Consider the following 19,690-nt stretch of genomic DNA (forward strand, 5'->3'; position numbering starts at 1 on the left):
TTCGCAAACAAAATTTTCATGCATCGTGAGTATGTGAGTATAATAGTAAATCTCCAATGCCGCGACACTACAGCACGTGAAGCATGAGTATACATATTACACCCTGAAGATATCTTACCTTTGAATCCTTGGTAAGCGACGGAGCCCGTACGGGCTGCCGCTTTGGTGACCGTCGTTCGGTTGCGGTCGGACCGAGGCTCTGAGAACGGCCAGCCCTGGGGCTGTTCTTCGGACTGAATTTGACCCTCGGTTGAATCTCCTCTCGTGCATCCTTCGATTCATCACGGCGTCGTGGCATCACTGGCTCCAGCTTTTCCCGCGTCGGAGAAGGGAGTAGTGCGCCATCTCCTAGGACAAGGAGAAACACAACATGGTGTATTCCCCGTACAGAAGAGGTGATTCGTGCTCGACGAAGGAGTTTATAACTTTTAAATACATCGAATATCAAATACTTACCCACACCAGTTGTGCGGTCCAGATGATGACGGATCAAGAAGTCTTTTCTTGCGCGAGCAATCGCTCTTTCATTATCCTGAAAGGACGGTGAAATTTTAATGTAAGTAGTGTTATAAGGGAGTTCAGCGTACAGATACCGATACCTACATTTTTATCTGCTTCACAGCTCAGAGATAAACTCTTTTTCGGGTGACGCTAATCCCTACTCTGGTCGACTTTATCGATCATTGGAAAAATATCGTCTGCTTTGCGCTCTACGTTATCATCATATCAATCATAGGGAAAAAAGGGCTTGTGTCTGAGCTGTGAAGCGGTCAAAAATGTCAGTAATATAAATGTCGATATCGGGATCTGTACGCTGAACTCTCGTTATATCGCTACCGATGTAGTACATTATGTACAGGAGTTTGAGCTATGGTATGGTGAATAGCTTACCATCTTTGTGTCATCCTGCAGAAAAGAATAAACTGGACGAGTTTGAACGGAGGAAGGTCTGACTTGTACCGCTGAAGCTCTGCCCGCAGGTGGCATCGTGGTTGTCTGAGTAGGCCCGATCTTTCTTGTGTTTTCCTGCTCCTTCTCCTCTTTCGTAACTGATCTGCTGTCAGAGAATAGAATCAGTGCTATTCGAATGTCTTTATAACTTGCAACTTTAATCCTGGATGCATTAACAACACTGACAAAAGTGTATTTCTATCTTCTTCCAACGGTTCTAAGGAAGTTTGCCACCAAAATGAAGTGGAAGATTGGAAAAATACGTGAATATTACATAAAATAAATTGATCTGCATGGGTAATTAGATCAAAGTAACAAACCTCCTCGAGTGAAAAAAGTTAAGAATACAGTAGTGCATTGCGTAGCGAACAAAGTGAAAATTGTACAAATATACGATCCTGAATAAAATTATCGAACAACGACACCAATTTGATACACGAATATCATAGTAGTGCATAATATATAGAATTGATGTACGTGCACAAATTCAACCGTCCATACAGCACGCAAAACTTTAAGGAACCTTAATCCAGAAGCAAGGAAAAATTTTTGCTGACACTCAAATTAGTGGTCGTGCCAGAAACAACTTACTTGTAAGTGAATTACTCAAACTTTCAGTAGAAAAAATATTATTAGCCTTTAATCTTTTCTTCAATTATTATTAACAAAATCTTCAGAGAATTACTTCAACTTTGTTAACTGTAACAATGGTTCATTATCACCTTGCCAAATGAATGCAAAGTTGCTACTGATACATGTGCAGTTCAAAAATGATTTCTTTCAGAAAATTTCCCTTATCCTGAGTAATGGTTTGCAAATTCTCTAGCTTATCCCCAGTTTCCAGGTCAAGACAGGTTATGCCACAACTTTAAGAGCACTCTTATTATATGTTTTTTTACTGGACTAGTTTGTTTTAATTCTCAGCCTGCCCAACCAGCACACCTTTTACTTGTCACAGCCTAGACTATCGTGGCACCCAATTATAGTAATTTCACAATTTCGTCAATATTAGGTGTGATAAAAATTTTCTCTCTAAATCTCCCATACATATGCACAACCCTGTAATACCGCAGTAGCCCTGTGGAATCGTGGACAGAATTTCGACCTCTTAATAGAGAACCGAGATTCCAATATCAAAGCAGAGAAACTAATATAGTGTTTCACTTTACAAACACAGATTGAACGATAAACATCATGGACATTTGTACTGGCCTGGCAAGCGTAAGTGCGTCGAGCGCGTGATTACTGGTAACACGCTTCCCCAACGATAAATCCTCCTCGGCCGCCAAGCCGCGGCCCCAGTCCCGAAGCTATTCAAGTAAAAGGATCGGACATTTAATTTTAAGTAGTTGCGTGGAATGCTACTTTGTACGGGGTATATCTGAACCTTTGAAAGTCAATAATATACTCGTATATGTTCTTATTGGAACTTGACTGAACTGTGAAGGACGCAATATAGGGTTGGTTGCCCATAGGCTGGGTTACCGTTCAGAAATTTACAGCGTTAGCAAAAGTTCTGAACATTTAATATCCCCTTGACGTGTGCATTTCTCTTTCAGAGTTCGTATCCTCTATAGCGAGTGATATTAAAAATAAATAACAGAAACAAACACTTGCATGCTAAAAATCAGCTATGTATAATGAATATAGGTATTCACAGATGTTTGATCAAAACATATGCATAGTGATCCAAAACGAGTCTTGTTGGTGTAGATATGACGTTGCTTTGTTCCGCGCATTATACAGTTCGATGCAGAAGACCTCTAAGGCGGTATATGCATATAACTCCAATGCTGGCGAAAATTAATATTTATACAATTATATTTTAAGGAGTATATTGTGGAAAATGGCACAAAATATTGATTATACGTTATTTATTGATTATTTCAAATTAAGAAATAAGTTTGTCATGACAATTATTTATGGTAAATTACACGTGTATTGTAATTTTTTATGCACCTGCTGCGCTTTACGATTGACATGATTCCATCGGTATAAGTCGATGGATCTGAAAAATTCAAGAAGATTCTTGTACATTAATATTTTCGTTATAGTCTGTCCAGCCATTTTGTTGATATTTCATGTAATACATTTTTTACGAACCATAAAAGAATAAAATTTCTGATGAAAATAGTTCTTCAACATTCAAAATGTCATGCTCATTTTTTCGAAATTAAAAAATTTGGCTCGACTGACTACGACAAAAACGTTACTGTACAAGAATCTTTTTGAACTATTCAGATCAATCGACTTATACCGATGGAATATTGTCAACTCACAAAGGGCAACTCAAGTGGCCAAAAGAATACCAATAAACATGTAATTGATCATTAATAATGTTCTTGATAAATTATTTTCTCACAACGGAATGACCGATAAATACTGTGTGATCAATATTTTGTGTTATTTTTCACAATATACTCCGTAAAACATGACAATTTACGCCAGCGGTGGAAGTACATATATAGGTGCCCCCTTAAGCTGAGTCAAACTTGCAAGAAATTTTGGAGTCACTTTACGCATCTGATAGGCTACGAACAACAATAATCGCATGCTTTGATTTCCATTTGTATTTGCATAATGCCATATTATATTTTGCTGTGAATCGTTAGTAGTCGAATGGTAACGACACTCGAGAAGTGTTGGTCGAAAATAATCGGTTTCTTCGTAAAGTTAAAGTTGTCACGTCATTTTCATCAGCCTGATTCCCACAATCTCTGATTTCAATGTGGATAGGGTGGAGAATCATGATCAATCAATATCATAGTCTTGTATACGGGTCTGGATATGCTCCATGGTGGGGGTGGAATGCTTGGCCAGGCTGGTTTTATCGTTCATCTTTCGGTCACCGAGGGCACTGTCATTTAAAAGTTTTTTTTTTAATCACCCGTCTGTTATATTTCGCAATTTTACGCCACTTTCTGTGTAATTTCTATAACGTCTTACACTTTGAGATAATTCATGCTTTCGGCGTATTTTGTGAATAATAATCGATAATTGAGTTGCAACACTCTTGCATACATATGGTGACTCGCGGGACGTCAATAAAACTACCAATTTGGCCCCGCTATGTTGTACACCGCCATCCCCGAAACGTGAGATCATTTGCACACCTGTATACAAGACTTTAATGAAAACAGATTGGAACACGGAAGTACATACGCAAGGGTCGCAGCTTGACCTTTTCAATCGTTACCTTATACTCGTCCGCGAGACGCCTAAGTTCTGCGATATTGGTGGTCGGATTTGGTACTTCTGGATTGGTTGATTTAACTTCAATTCTTTCCGCTATCCTTACGGATTTACCACCTGATTTTTTGCCCCTGAAAATATTGCGCCCATCGCGACAGACGTTTCTGGTTAATTGATTTTATAGACACGACGATGAAGTTCAGAATTCTTAGCTTGTAGAATGGTAACCATAATGAGCGGTTATTAAAAGAATTCAGCCGTTGCTCTAATATTACTGTTCAGATAGCGAAATCACGTCCCGCGCCACCAGGCTACTGTAGCTTATTGCATATGTGTAGATAAAGTGTGCACATGGGTCATAAGTCTGTCTAAAATGTCTTGAAAAATTGACAAAAAGCTGTTGGGAGACAAATCCGTATATCCGAATGTTTAATACAGGCTGAGTGCGTGTAAAAAATACGAATCAGACTCAGTATTTGCATTTGAGAGATTGCCAACTGTAAGAAATTATAATAGTGAAGCATTTCCCAAATATTTAAGTGAATGTAACACTTGGCCTTCAAGGCTATAGCTAACAAGGAAGGTATCCTAAGTCAATCTCTTCGATTTGATTTCTTAGTAGACTAAAAACTAAGTGACACGTATTTTTTTTACCTGCCACTAAATACTTTAAGGGGGTGAAATCACCCTCCAAAGTAAGGCATGTCGAGGGGCGATTTGGCAGTTTCACCCACAAGAACATAATATTTTTTAAGCAATTCAAGTGAAAAAGAAAAGTAATAACGAGAAATGAAAAATATAATTTTCTCATTTAAAAACAAAAAACAGCCAAATTGCCCCTTGACATGCCTTATTTTGCAGGGTGGTTTCAATCCCTTAAAGACGTGTTTAATGGCAGACAAAAAAATACGTGTCGGTTAGTATTTAGTCTATTATAACATATTTAAAAAAAAATGTAATCGCAGATATCGTCCTGGGATATTTTCCTTGTAAGTGAGAACATAAAAAGTGCCTGTGGGTAGTGTTTTTGACACTTGGCCATATGCCTTGGTATGTAACTAGAAGTTGAATTGCTACTATATGAACCTGCTTTATCATTGATTGAACTCAATTCAAGTTCCACACAAGATTAAGGCAAGTACAGTCCATAGAGCCTGGCATACATCGAGGTACTTTTCATTTATGCCTATTCAGCTACGTTCTTGTGAAATACAACATAAAACCTTATTGTAGGTTACACTCTTCATAAAGGTTCACATTTGACTCTGTACAGCTACTCTCTACAATATTTTGCTGTTTCTCCGTTAGTTAATTATTGTCATTTTGTAGGGATGCAGGACGAATTTCCTGACGCTTCAATGAAAATTGACCGGTTTTTATATGCTGTAATGCAAAACTGCGAAAACACATTTTTCCGTACTAAGTCCCAGAACTATCAACCTCAAAAGATATTACCTGAACGTTACTTTCGGCTGTACCAATTCTTCATCTTGTTCCTCTCCCTCAAGAACGACCCCATCCGTAACATCAATTCCATTGCTCCCCACCAAGGGTTCAAGCTCTGATGGCTGTACACCTACAGGGCACATCAATTTGGTACAATGCAGTGATTTTGAAGGACCGAACTATCTAAAGAAAATTTTCTAATACTTGATTTTTATTAAAGCAGTAGAGGGGCTTCCTTAATTTGAACTTTTGTAAGACGAGAATAATCGTTGAAAAATTATGTCGTTTAATACTCAGGTTTTCGGTTAATTTATAACATACCTAGGACTAGCAATTACTGCAACAAGAAAATATTCTGCCCCGATACCTAAGACTTAGGAGTGTCAACTGATAGTGCAATTACCATCCCGCTTGCGGTCAACGTCGTTGGTCCTCTTTTTATGTACGGGGGCTGGCGCAGACGGAACGATTCCCTGTTTCAGAGCTCCCATGCTCAAAGACTTCCGCGGAGGCGCTGCTGTCCCGACAGATGTACCAATACCGCTGCCACCGCCGCCACCGGCTGCAGCCTGTCCGCCGGATGAACAGACATCGCCATTGGTCAACTGAGATCGCCTGGGCCAGGCAAACTGTAAACGATACTCAGTGCTGATTCGTGAGATCGCCTTACTCAGCTGGCTAGTTGGCAGCTCTGGCGCTGCAGTAGCTGCCTAAGAATAAATTATAAATAGACTTGCTGTTATAAACTTTGATCCTCCAGCTAATTCTTTATGATCAACTTAAACACACCGCGTTAATCTGGAACGGTCACAGCTCTCGATAAATCGCCGAGGAGTCTAACGCTGATAAGTCTGCAGGTATAGACCAGGTTTCAAAACACCCGAACAAATTTCCAAAACAGATTTTATATCGCATTTCAAAAGAAATCCTTCATACGTGACAAAGTCATTTACACCCTCTTCTCCGATGAAGCGATTCTTATGAGACGCGCAATGCTTTTCAAACCTAGTGTCGCTCATCTTTTGAAACAGATCACCAATTTCATTAGCAGCTATTATACACACCTAGAGCATTCGGTCAATCCCGCCACTCGATACCAGCAATTAGGCAACCAAATAATTATATTTATATAATGCGAGCATGTTTTACGTGTTCTCCATACACAAAGTAGCGTTTTCTATGACGGTCGAGTGAGTCTGCGAATGTGCATGCGCGGAGTACAGAAAAGACCACTTTTAACTCCTAGGACTTAAAAGTGATCTTTTCGGTACACCGCGCATGCGCTGTCGCGAACAAATCAGACGTAACGCGATCCTAACCTCAATTTTGTGCTTCGTGAAAAAACGTGGAACATACTCTTGTCATATAAAGCATCGTGTGCAACAAGGAGGTAACGATATTTTCGTCTCGCGTGTTTGCAATATTCGTCTTCGCCTCACCTACGTCTCATATTGCAAACTTACGCTCGGCCCGAAAAGACCGAGTTTTCCTATGGGAGGGAAGCACATAAGTACGTAAAATCTAACCAGTTACTTGATTACTGACACCGAGCGACGAAGTTCACCGAATCCTCCCAGTGTAGCCCGTCCATCCCCTACCCCCCGATCTTACGTGCAAGTCTGAAAACTCGTGCCCTTTTTGAAATGGGGGGTGTAATCTTGGGTGAAGCAACGTTATTCAGTTTCTGTTATGACCACCAGAATTGTCGCGATCTAGGGGCTTTAGAACCTTAAAAGAATATATATATATTTTCCCGACGAAACTACGCGGAAAAAAATCACATCTAGATTACAACAATCTTACTAGATAAACCGATAACTACGAAAATGAGCTTCGCCAAGTGAGTCACTCCTTACCACATGAGTTTCCAGACCTGTATGTAAGACCGTGATCACCCCTAAAATAATTGTATAGTCGGTTGCACCTGAGTTTTATCCGCAAGCATGTTGGAATCCATTGAATCCATCCCGCTGCCATCCGCAGCCGTCATAAACTCGTGACTCTTGTAAGCAAGCTCTGGACATTTCTTCCGCCGCGGTAGGGCTGGCTCCAGAGTCGGTCCTGTAACCAAAAATTCATTAGTACATCGATAACTAACTTGAATAATTGCAAACTGAGTATACGACCAGCAAATAAATATATAGACACAGCAACGCACAGTCAGGTCGAATGTGGGATAATTAACGTGACGACGATTCATCGGTATATTCTTCATTCATCAACGCCTACAAGTTACGAGATAGCAGCCTCTAATGTGAGGCAATTAAAAACAAAGAGGAAAGTTTGGCCAATTTTAAAGCAGAAACGTAAACTACATCACGTATACAATAATTCATGACTAATCTTTATCGGCAACTATTGACTTCTTGGTATAATAAACGCAATGGATGCATGAGGCTTGATGATGCGAAGCTAACAATAAGCAATGAAAATTCATGCTGTAACATTCCAAATAATACAGTGCCTGATATTCGGTAATTGACATGCCGAGAGACTAGAATATTTCACTTAATGTTACATTGGTCTTTCTAATTATTTGCGTTCATTTTTACATTGGTGTACGCGGTTTTTTCATAGACTAGGCGTCCAAACTTTTAGGGACTTTTTATCTCGTGATGTATCCATCTTTTCAAAATACTGCACGTTGCAAATTTTGGCATTCAAAGGTTTTTTTTTGCGAACTTGTATCAGACTTGAGATTACTTCACCAGATGTATGATCAATATTGAAATTTCAGGATAACCGAATATTTAGAATATGTCCCGAAAAATTGGTCGACCCTTCCTCGACTCAAGTTACGTATCATACATGCAACTTGCAAGATCGACGACACAAGACCCTGGTACACAAAAGTGAGTTAGTAATACGTTAGAAAGACCCATACGTGTTATTAATTTTCTCAATTTGAAACTTTATATAGCCCCGTATAGGAAATACAAAAGACTACACATACAAGGTTATTTATTGACTACTACTGACCAGTAGTGTCACTATAGTAGAGTCAGTTTTACCTGAAATCCGCATACGCGGCTCTCGCTCGCTCAAGGAGCGGGCAGTAAATATTCAATAAATGGCCCTGTATTATCTCTTATCCTCCTATTCATAACATCCATTAACGCGTGCTTTTTGTGCGACTTGAGGTGACTTCATGCCTTGCGCTAACCGCTGTTGGCACGGTCTCCGCAAGCTGATTATAATGCTTGTGTAGGCACGCAGGTTCCCCTATAAGCCAGCTCGACTTTCGAAAGTTGCAAACTGATCATGGTCCGCGATCGTTTATCGAATTTCGAAACGAATTCAAATTAATAGATGCAGCAATGGCTCGCACTGCGTGAATTCATTGTACGTAAACATGTGTAATACAAGAAAGCATAACACTATGTATGAGGCATTCCACGCCAACTCAGTAAACGGTGGACCATGACATGCTTTAATTTCACCAAGGATTTTTCCTACGTTGGTACGACCCCTGAAAAACTTCAAAAAATATTTTCAAATTTTTTCAAACGCTCAATTACTCCATGTTTTTTTAAACCCATCACAAGAACACCCAAATTGATTATTATGAAACAAGAAAAAAAAAACATTTGGTTTCCGAGTTGAAACATATTCACGCAAGATTCAGAGTGGAACCTCGTTTTTTCTATTTTCATCGCATCCTCAATTTCATTACTAATTTTTTTCAATTGTCTTTCCAGTTTTAAGACACTCTCGCGATTCTTTTCAAAATTTTATCACAGATTTTGAACAGGTGTGAAAATAGAAAGAGCGATTAAAAAAATAGAAAAAAGGATAACAAAAAAAAAGCAAAAACGACATCCTTCTCTGAATCTTGTTGAAAAATGTTTCATTTCGGAAACCGAATGTTATTTTTCTTATTTCATTCAAATCAATTTGGGTATTTTTGAGATGGGTTTAAAAATTGATCGAATAAAGACAAGTGATCAAAAATTGTTTAAAATTTTTTTCGAAGCTTTTCAGGGGTCGCACTAACGTAGGAAAACCCTTGGTGAGATAAAAAAAAATGTCATGGTCAACCGTTGACCGAGTTGGCATGAAATACCCAATATATATTATATATACGTTATCAAACTGTAAAGGTATAAATAAATGCTGTGGTTATGTGTTTAATGGGCATATGTACGTAAAAGCTACTTTGATTAAACTGCATGGGTTGTAGGGTCGATAGCCCGTCATTACTTGTGGACTGATCTGTATAGAATCGTCTTACCTTCGTTGCTATCGTCTTCAGTCGACTTGGCCGATTGCAGTTTCGCGTTCGCTTGTTTCGCTGTAAAGAAAATTTGCGACTGGCATGTTTTTCTATTAGCAGTCTATACGAGTACTTTTAGCCAAATTTTGTCAGTTTTTTTTTTTCTCCATTTTAAAATTATACTATCAGGATAAATTATGTGACAATTGGACTGAATTCCGAAGTGTATAACTGAGTACTTATAATATATATTATGTATACATGTATACGGTTACTATCACAATATTATGGATTGCTGTACGTCGTACGGACATGCTGCTGACGTATCCTTATCAGTATTTAACTCTGATCATCGTTCGAAATAATTTTCTTGACTTGTATCATATCCACACATAAGATACGCGCTGTTGGCCGTGGAATTATATATATATATATAGTAGTGATGTAACGAATGTAAATCCGTGTATTGGCGAATACGAATGCGGATATTTATCATCGATATTCGCGAATGCGAATGCCAATATACATTTTCAAATCTAGCGCCATTTCTCTATGACTAAAAATTGACAATTGATTGACTGACAGGCACACCACGTAAGTCGTACGCATACATTAGCGCCGATCGCATCTTATTCCGGAAATTGCCGAGTTAATCTGAACTAAGCCGATTGTTTGTTTGATTATTTAACGACAAATTGATAACGGAAACAAATTAGTGTGATTCAAACTAATGTTTTTTTCTCTGTATAACGTTATTTTCACAATTTTTATGAGCAAAGTATGAAATATTTGTGACAGTCACATTCGCAAAATATTTGCACAATTTTTGCGAATGCGGATGCGAATGCGAATGTCAAGAAATATGCGAGTATTCGTTACATCACTAATGTATAGGTATGTACCGTAATTTGTGCGGGTTCATAATTAAGATTGTCATGATTATTAAATAGGTATTTGTTGCGCTTTGCAAGCTGGTACCTTCAATTCAACGAAAGCTGATAAAAATATTATAAGTATACATATATGTATATGTATACACATATAACATATATTATTGTAATACATACATGAACGAGCATTACCGTAAAATTGCATTATCGGACTGTTGAGGTTCAGCAGTATATATAATATAAGTATATTAAATGGAATGTAGGAACTACCAACGGTCGGTAGTAATTTTTCGTAAATATGGCGAATAGAATTCAGAATAATCCTATCTGTTGAAAAGAAAATCTCAAAGAAATATCGATGCTTTCACCAACACACAGATTATTCCGATAACAATTAAGTTTACTTTAATACATATCTAGAGCTATCGAGATACTGACCAAGTCCGGATTCTTCGCACCGCCACTTTGTAAAAATTGCCACACGCGTCCTCGGTTGAAACAACTACAAGTTCTACGACTGCTGCATAAAGGCGACCGCAGTACGACTCTTTGAATGCATAACATCCTTGAATTTTCATCAGCATATTATATCATAGGATTCTAAATTTAGTTTCTACTTTGTTTTACCCGTGTACGAACAATTATTGCAACGGAAGATCGCGGTAGGTAGGAACATATAAGTTCTGACGCTGAGGAAAAAAACAATCAGACGTGAATGCGATTGGCGATGAAGTGATGTGTGCAAGACATATACTATAGGTACTTATGGCGATGGTGAAAAATAGCAAAAGACCACTAACGACGGGTAATGGTTACGGTAGTATTGATTTACGTATGCGGCTTTGTTGTCGACGGGGTTACTTTTTCCGTACACCTTCTAAAAAATAGTCGAATTTTCAATTAAGAATTCCAGATCAGAAGTTTTACAGCCAAATTTAGGCTAACAATAAAACAGGTAACATCGACTAAAGTAAAATTAGGTACAGTAAGAACCATGTTCTTCAAAATTTATCGGGAAACTGAAATCCCTCGTTAAGCGATCTGACTAACTATCCTTGCCATAAACACATTTACTTTATGCTAAAAAAATTAGGAACTCGAAAATATTAAGCGAAAGTTTCACCACCCTTGCCATAAAAATCCTCACTTTGCATTCAAAACATCATCAGGTCGAAAACGATATATATATATATATATATATATATATATATATATATATATATATATATATATATATATATATATATATATATAGCCACAAAATAACTCTATTTTCGAACTGGCCAACAATAAATCTGGGAAAATAGTGAAGCGATGAACTTAAAATTTGGACACAGTACCTACAGATACATTATCTAAAACGGCGCGTAATATTTTAGCGATGCCTGAGTTGATTATTATCGTAATTAGACAATTCTCCGTGAAAATTACGCTAGGTATTTTTTATGTCTTCAATTTCCTGATCGCCATTTTCACGATTTTTTACAAAAAAAAAAAAGAAGTACGCTACATCGTAAGTGAAAGAGTCATTGGTCTTTTTCAGGTGCACTATTCCGCGATTTTTCTATCGACCAGCAGTTCGGATTATAATTTTTTAAATACAAATTCATTGTTTTTATGGTAAGCGTGTTCAGACTCCTTAATTACCTACTTTAACTTCTTTCGTCATTCTTTCATTGCGGGTTCGCGTTTCATAAAATAAGTGCATCCTCGGAAGATTGTATGGTTACAGTTTTAATAATTTAGCAAAAATCTTGTGCTGATTTTGTCAACTAGTAGTAAAATTTGGCAAATTGTAATAATGTTCAAAGATAGTACAAAAAAAAAGTAGCCCCGCTGTCGCATAAATTCCGGTATATGATTTTCACGAAGAAAACCTAAAAATATCACAAGTATATATTAAGTTTATAGAACGATAGCTTATCACGTCAAATGTGTCAAACTTTAGCTTCCAGAGCCATTCGGCGCTGAAATGTCTGAGTCTGTATCTTGAACCTATATCAAGTCATTCCCACATTCCGCATACAAAAATTAATGAAATGATTTTCAGTATACCTGAAATCCGGTGTTTTATGCAAAACGTATACATATACCAATACTTCGTAGCTATAACTCGTGACCGCCGATCGTCTATAATATGTTATGCCTGCATGTGCTGATAAACGTAAAAATTATACTACACATATTATACATAGGTGTATACATATGCTCTATATATAGGCCGGTGACAACAGTGACGCAACTCTGAAAATACAATTTTTCGGTACGAAACTGTTTAAAACTGATCTACTTCGAAACTCGTGACCAGCAATAATAACACTAATCTCAAATCTGTTCTCTGGCAGATATACAGGGTGTCCCAAAATTCACGCAAGAAGTAATTGTAATCGAAAACACAGGTTTGTAATTAGAAATTCAATTTTTTTTATTGAATCATGAAGTATACAGTATACATAGGGTTATGTATGGAATAGGATATCGGGTAATTGGCCTCCATGGCTTTGCTGTACGCACATACACGCTCTTTTATTGAAATTTCCCATTCCCGTTTTGCATATATGCGCTCAATTCCTCCTTCGAGGCGTGAGTGGTCGTGGGCTTGTCAGCATAAACCTTGGACTTGGAAAAACCCCAAAGAAAAAAGTGCGACGGCGTTAAATCGCATGATCTGGGTGGTCGATTCTGATCACCAAAACGAGAAATTAAAGGTGGAGGAAAATTTGAAAAGAAGAGTGCGTATATGCCTACAGCAAAGCCGTGGAGGTCGTTTACCCGATATCCTATTCCATACATAACCCTATATTCGGTACTTCGTGAATCGTTTAAAAAAAATTTAATTTTTAATTATAAACCTGCGTTTTCTACCAAAATTACTTCTTCCGTGAATTTTGGGACCCCCGTGTATACCTAGATGTAGAATCGAACCTCGCAAATCCAAGTATGATACCTATTGACTCGAAAACGCCATTCTTCACCTGCGTCATTGTTGTCGCCCGCACGCGATCATATACCGTGATATACAACATACGACCTTCAGTCGTCGAATCATGACTCCGACGATTCACTTTCCTCTCGTTTTCATTAAACGATATAAAAACCGGAAGGATTGATTAATGTCAGGCACGACTTACTTGACGCTGGAGCCGGCTGCGGTGATCGCCGTACAACCGTGTGCTGATCCTGGTGGGGTCCGGTGTACTCGTGCCATGTGTACGTGCTCCGATACTCCGAATGGAGCTGCTGAAACGTACGAACATTGACCCGTCAGCCGTTCACTTTATCGTCAACAGCAAAACACTCGATTGTATTCCGTTCACACTTTTTAACATACGTATAGGTGCACTCTGGCACAACAACTACGTTACACTGGTGTCAATTGACTGTATGTACCTGTACCGTATTGTCTTGAGGTTGAAGTTAGTAGCGTAGCATAGCGGAACAATAAATGATAATTTAGGAAAAATAATTTTTTTGCAACCTCAGAATCGTCTGGTATCGAGTAAGCCGTAATGAAGCCGAGACGTTTTCATGTTTTTTAAACTCAACTCTTTCAAAATTATTCTAAAATTGCAAAGTGATGATTTTTTCGCGTCAACGTTACTAACTTCAATCTCGTATATTTTCACTATTTCACATTGTCACCGAGAATTGGGTTGGTCGACAATCGAGTCTAAATGTCTAAACGTCAGTGGAAGTGCAAAAAACATCATCCCAACTTCTACCACCCGATTATAACTTGGTGTGCATAACTTTGATGTGTCTTTCATTACTAGACTTCTATGTGGGGTTGCCTTATTCGTTCAATGGAATTGCAATTTCAGACTATTATTATGTTAAGAATCCAGTAACAAAGGTTTTATAATCAACTCAATATTTCGAACGTGAGCATTTGCATTTTCTGCACATTTGTAGGCCCTCGGATGTTTAGAATGCGCATAGTCGAAACGCCGTTAGGGACTACGAGTTAGTGACGCAATGGTGCCGCAGCCCGCAGAACTGCAGTTTCTTGCGTCCTGCACTGCGGGACACAGACTCGAAATTCAGGGACTCGGTCGATCCTGTTACTTTCATTTTCCGCATTTTCTTATTTTACTATATGTTTCTAGTTCGCAGATTGGCCGGGGAATAATTTGGATGAATCGATGGGTGGTGAAAACATTGATAATGTTATAAAAAAAACTGTACTATATGAGTGAAGAAAATAACACTATACAACAATAATTTATATTCCATTCGTTTCCTTAAATGGACTTAATCACTGTAAAGTTCTGCCGTAGATTGACTGAAGTCGTTACACGGCTGTTTTAATATATCTCCACTGTGTATACTTGATTGAAAATCGCCCGTGGTACTGCACAAAAATTAGCGACAAAATTTTCGAAATTGCTGAGAATTCCTAAAATCGAACAATGGGCCTCGTATACTGTACAGTATCAAGGTGCGTGAAGTTAAAATAAAACACTGCAGTTGCCTGTAGAACAACGTGGATTTAATCCTCGGAGCCGATTATATTTTTGCTTTTTTTCTTCCTTCTCAATTTCCTACTCATGTGCCTGTTAAACCCAATTACTATTATAACATTACCGATACTGTAGTGTTTGATTACCTATATAGATATCACGTAGATGGATATCAGTAGTATTTTTAGTCACGTTTAAAAACGTCGTGCGGTGACCACTGAACTATACCCTAACTAACAATAAAATGTACTCCCCCATAAGCTGCTACCGTAGCAAAGCGTACCCAGGATACAGCACATTATTATACCACGAGTATTACGGACAGACATCTCGATAAGAATTGTAACGATATATGTATACAGTAGCATAAAAGTAATAGCTTGTGGTAATAGTTTACAAGTAATAAGAATGTTGATACCGGCGATGTCTCTCTTTGCAGTAAAAGTAAAATTGAGTGGAAGTGACGCGTTCGATGTTCCTATGAGATCAGTTCAACAACACTTAAAAATACAAAACACCCCCTAACAGGACTTTGCACGATAAAACAGGAAAATCTCGCAAATTTCTAGCTCGTCTATCGTGAATATCCAATAGTATATTACACTGGTCTGTAAAAAAAAATAATTTTTTTATCATTCTTATTATTGTGTGTAATTACAATAGATTTGATACTCTTGAATCGAAATATAGTAATAAAAAATATACACCACGTACACTTTTCGTGTAGTTTTTGTTTTCAATAAAACCCTATTTTTGCTTACAAATTACAATCAAACACCAATGATGGCAACAATATTGATTTAAAAAAAGTTATGAAGTTAAAAAGTTTGGACACTAAAATCGTCGGAAAATCTATTTATTAGAATAATTCTAGTTATTTTAAAGTTTTCTTTCTTTTCGTCTCATCGATTGGAATTTCACGGCGAATTGACGAACAAAAATCTGCAATCATTTCTTCCGACCATTTTCCTTTCTATCGTTTTTCTAGGTGCAATATGTGAACGTTAGGCGATATCTTTCTTTCTCTTTCTATCTGTTTGAACTGTTTTTGTATAAACAGATGCTATTTCAGTAGATTAAAGTAGTCTAAATGCAAAAACAAAACACAATAAACTCCGAATTTTTAGCAATAAAAAAAAAATCATATCATGTATTACATTACACTCGACAGCAATAAATGAAAAGCGGATATACACAGATTCGGCATATTGAATCCTTCATATTTATCATAAATTTTTAGAAGGAGGATTTCGTTGCAGGCCTGCACGCGTTATCAATTCGGATTACTTCTATACTGTGCATGGGCACGTATAAAAAACAGTAAGTATAGGTCAATGCATGAAATATATTATAAATTATACGTGCTGCAAAAACGAAATAGTGGTAGAAGGGTTGCACATCGGTCAGATACAAAAGAGCTTATCGTTCAAATGATGTCCTACATATTTACAGGTGTATCTATATACCTATAAACTTTTGTATTCAAGCTAATATAAATCTCACGTACATGCTTATAGTCGTATAGTATACGTTCTCTACGACGCGATTTCTGCAATGTCACATACAACGAGTGAGAATTATACGCGATTCCTCGTTCATTCGTATTCGACACCGGCTCGTTCTAAGAACAGCATACGTACACTCGAAACACAATCAGACGTAAATTTCTGCCTGAAGTTGGTCACAGTCGCCATTTTAAACGTCAAACGATTTTCAAAACGCACCGTACATGTAAGCTTGATCGAAACCATGAATGTGAACTATGACTGTTTCGTTTTTCACGTGTGATTTATACATTTTCGAAACTAGTATGTTAATGTGTCAACATATCTATCTATAATTAATGCCATTTTCAAAATCTTTTCGTCTTTGCAAAGCTGTTGGTACGAATCTGGAGCGAATTCAACGACACATGCATACGTATTATAGATATGCTCGTTAAACGACATATCGTTATAGATATACAATTGAAATTTCGAAGTGTAAGATTATAATTACGTAATCAGACATATTTTAAAACATGTAAAAAAGCATTTTATATCCGTCTGAACACGATATGACACATAATCAAATTATACAAGGGTAAACGGGGATAATATTGTTCTCACCTTGTCTATAGGCATTGAAGGACACGCACGACACAAGTTCCAAAATGAACCAATCATGAGGTCGGAGTATGTGAGGCAGTAGAACGGTGTGATACGATGCGACTGACGGACAGACGCTAGCGAGCTGCTGACACGGCGGTCGGTCGGTCTGTCAGTCAAAAGACGACCGCCTTCGCTACGGCGTGAATTTAACCCCGGCTGGACTCCAGGTCCTTAAAAAACATTCTACCTCATTTTCTTATTACTAGAATGAAACAGAAAAAAAAAATAACGGAAAGCTAAACGTAAAACTAACTATAAGAGGTCTCTCTCTCTCTCTCTTTTTCTCTCTCTCCCTCCCTCTCTCTCTCTCTCTCTCTCTCTCTCTCTCTCTCTCTCTCACTTGCTCTCTTTTTCTGTTCCTTCCTCCCACTTTCACCCCGCAATCACTCGCTACACACTTCTTTCGCTCGTGAGGAATAGAGAGTAGCAGGCAAATTACGTCTAGTTACAAGTATGGCACAAGTGTTCTATAATGAATTGTAAAAGTAATCAAACGTAAGACGGTATAATTTTCGAGTGAAATTATCTAACGATCTCGCTGTGTCACACCTATAACGTGATAGGAGAACCCTTACTCTTCGACTAGGAAATATTCACGAGCACAACGTCCTACGTATCCAGGGAGACACTGCCGTCTTTTTCCGGTAAAATGCGCCGACGGCGTCCGCGTCGCGCGGGTGGAGATATCTTAGGCGCAGGCGTCCGGCCGCCGGTCGATACTGCCGCAACGCGCTGTCCTATGCCTAACACAGCACACGATCCTGCTGTATAGATGCATGACATACCTGGCGCCACTTTGGCGGATGGTTACCTAGCGTACCCTACAGGCGTGCCCAACGTCTATCGATGTATGTATACATACATACATACATACGTACTAGCCTATAAAATAATTCCGGTTCCTTACAATTTCCGAACAGCATCTCACCCCGCCGCTGCATCTTCCGTACCTTCTTTCTTGCTCACGGTTATAAATTGTACATTTAATTTTATCTTGTAACGGGTAACTCCACTGTAAGAACAAAGGAAAAGCGCTTTTTTAACAAATTTCTTTTTTTTTATTTAGATGAAAGGAGAGGTAATAAAAGTATAATATATCAGAAAGTTATTAGGCATATATTTGAGTATTAAACAAAAAATTATTATCAACAAATATTAAAAAATGGCGACACTGGAGCCATTCTCGCGAGACACGTTGAAGTCTGTCGCACGCAGTGTAACTGGTGCAAATTTTAATCTTGAAAAAACAAAAGAAAAAAAATACTTATTGTTAGTCTACATCTCTATAGCTAGAGAAAGACGTAGGGGATCTAAAAAATATCGATTTATATGTAATTAGCGAGTATTTGACTGATAATATACAATAATTTTCGACCAAGAAAAAGGCACTTGTTTGCTAATAAAAAAAAAGTGTGTGTGTCAGCTCCAACGCACGACTGGAGTTTACTCCTTACGAATGATAATTATGATATATATCGAATAGAAAAAGAGGGTGAATGAACGCATCTTCCAAAATGATAAGAGAAACAAACATATATCTGTAATTATTGGGATTATTTATATTACTTCAAAAATTTCCAAATTTTGAGTGCATATTCGTAATAGGTGACCGCAAAAACTCCTGAGTACCAACTTTCGTTCCCGGCAAACGACTTTGTACATTTTTGGTCCGCCATCTTGGATCCGCCATCTTCAATTTTCAACTTTTGAGTGCGGATTCATAATCATCGACTTCGAAAACCCCTGAGTACGAACTTTCGCTCTTGTCAAACAACTTTTTGCGTTTTGGTCCGGCATATTGGATCCGCCATCTTGAATTTCCAACTTTTGAGTGCGCATTCGTAATCAGCGACCCTGAAAACCCCCGGGTACCAACTTTCGCTCTTGTCAAACGACTTTTTGCGTTTTGGTCCACCATATTGAATCCGCCATCTTGAATTTCCAATTTTGAGTGCAGATTCGTAATCAGCGACCCTGAAATCCCCCTCGTACCAACTTTCGCTCTCGTCAGACGAGTTTTTGCACGTTTGGTCCGCCATATTGAATCCGCTATCTTGAAAATTCAAGTCGATATTAGGTTAATATAAGTAATGAAAATAATATATAAATATCAAATATATTAAAGCAATTAATCAAAAATAATAAAAACACTAAATAAAAGATTTAGTTGTTCGTATTTGAAATTTATATTAGGCATGAATGTAAACGATAAGCTCACCAATTAACCGCATCCATGTGTTTTTCCGATTCTTCTTCATTATCATCTAAATCAATTTCTTCCATATTTTCAAATATTTTGACGTGATAACGTCACGTCTTATAAATTCATACGCAGACACACAACACACACGTACAAACATACGCACACATTCAACTCTCAGACCAGAG

General features: G+C 37.9%; 1 protein-coding gene across 13 annotated transcripts in view; it reads right to left on the reverse strand.

Annotated features, from left to right (window-relative positions):
- LOC124304474 (uncharacterized) overlaps positions 1 to 17,973 on the reverse strand; it is a 30,944-nt gene extending 12,971 nt beyond the window's left edge. For 2 of the 13 annotated variants that reach the window (XM_046762750.1, XM_046762762.1), the window contains exons 1-12: positions 17,878 to 17,973; positions 17,261 to 17,472; positions 13,824 to 13,932; positions 9,821 to 9,880; positions 7,514 to 7,650; positions 5,993 to 6,299; positions 5,599 to 5,719; positions 4,148 to 4,274; positions 2,164 to 2,261; positions 892 to 1,054; positions 457 to 532; positions 119 to 348 (exon numbers count right to left, since the gene is read on the reverse strand). In XM_046762750.1, coding sequence (XP_046618706.1) covers positions 119 to 348; positions 457 to 532; positions 892 to 1,054; positions 2,164 to 2,261; positions 4,148 to 4,274; positions 5,599 to 5,719; positions 5,993 to 6,299; positions 7,514 to 7,650; positions 9,821 to 9,880; positions 13,824 to 13,932; positions 17,261 to 17,317 — 1,485 coding nt within the window. In that variant the 5' untranslated portion in view covers positions 17,318 to 17,472; positions 17,878 to 17,973. Of the gene's footprint in view, positions 1 to 118; positions 349 to 456; positions 533 to 891; positions 1,058 to 2,163; positions 2,262 to 4,147; positions 4,275 to 5,598; positions 5,720 to 5,992; positions 6,300 to 7,513; positions 7,651 to 9,820; positions 9,881 to 13,823; positions 13,933 to 17,260; positions 17,505 to 17,851 lie in introns of all 13 variants that reach the window. The other 11 variants (XM_046762754.1, XM_046762757.1, XM_046762760.1 and 8 more) reach the window with 11 other exon arrangements.
- Between the last annotated feature and the right edge of the window lie 1,717 nt (positions 17,974 to 19,690).

Source organism: Neodiprion virginianus, chromosome 5 (genome assembly GCF_021901495.1).
Source record: "Neodiprion virginianus isolate iyNeoVirg1 chromosome 5, iyNeoVirg1.1, whole genome shotgun sequence".
Taxonomy (NCBI): domain Eukaryota; kingdom Metazoa; phylum Arthropoda; class Insecta; order Hymenoptera; family Diprionidae; genus Neodiprion; species Neodiprion virginianus.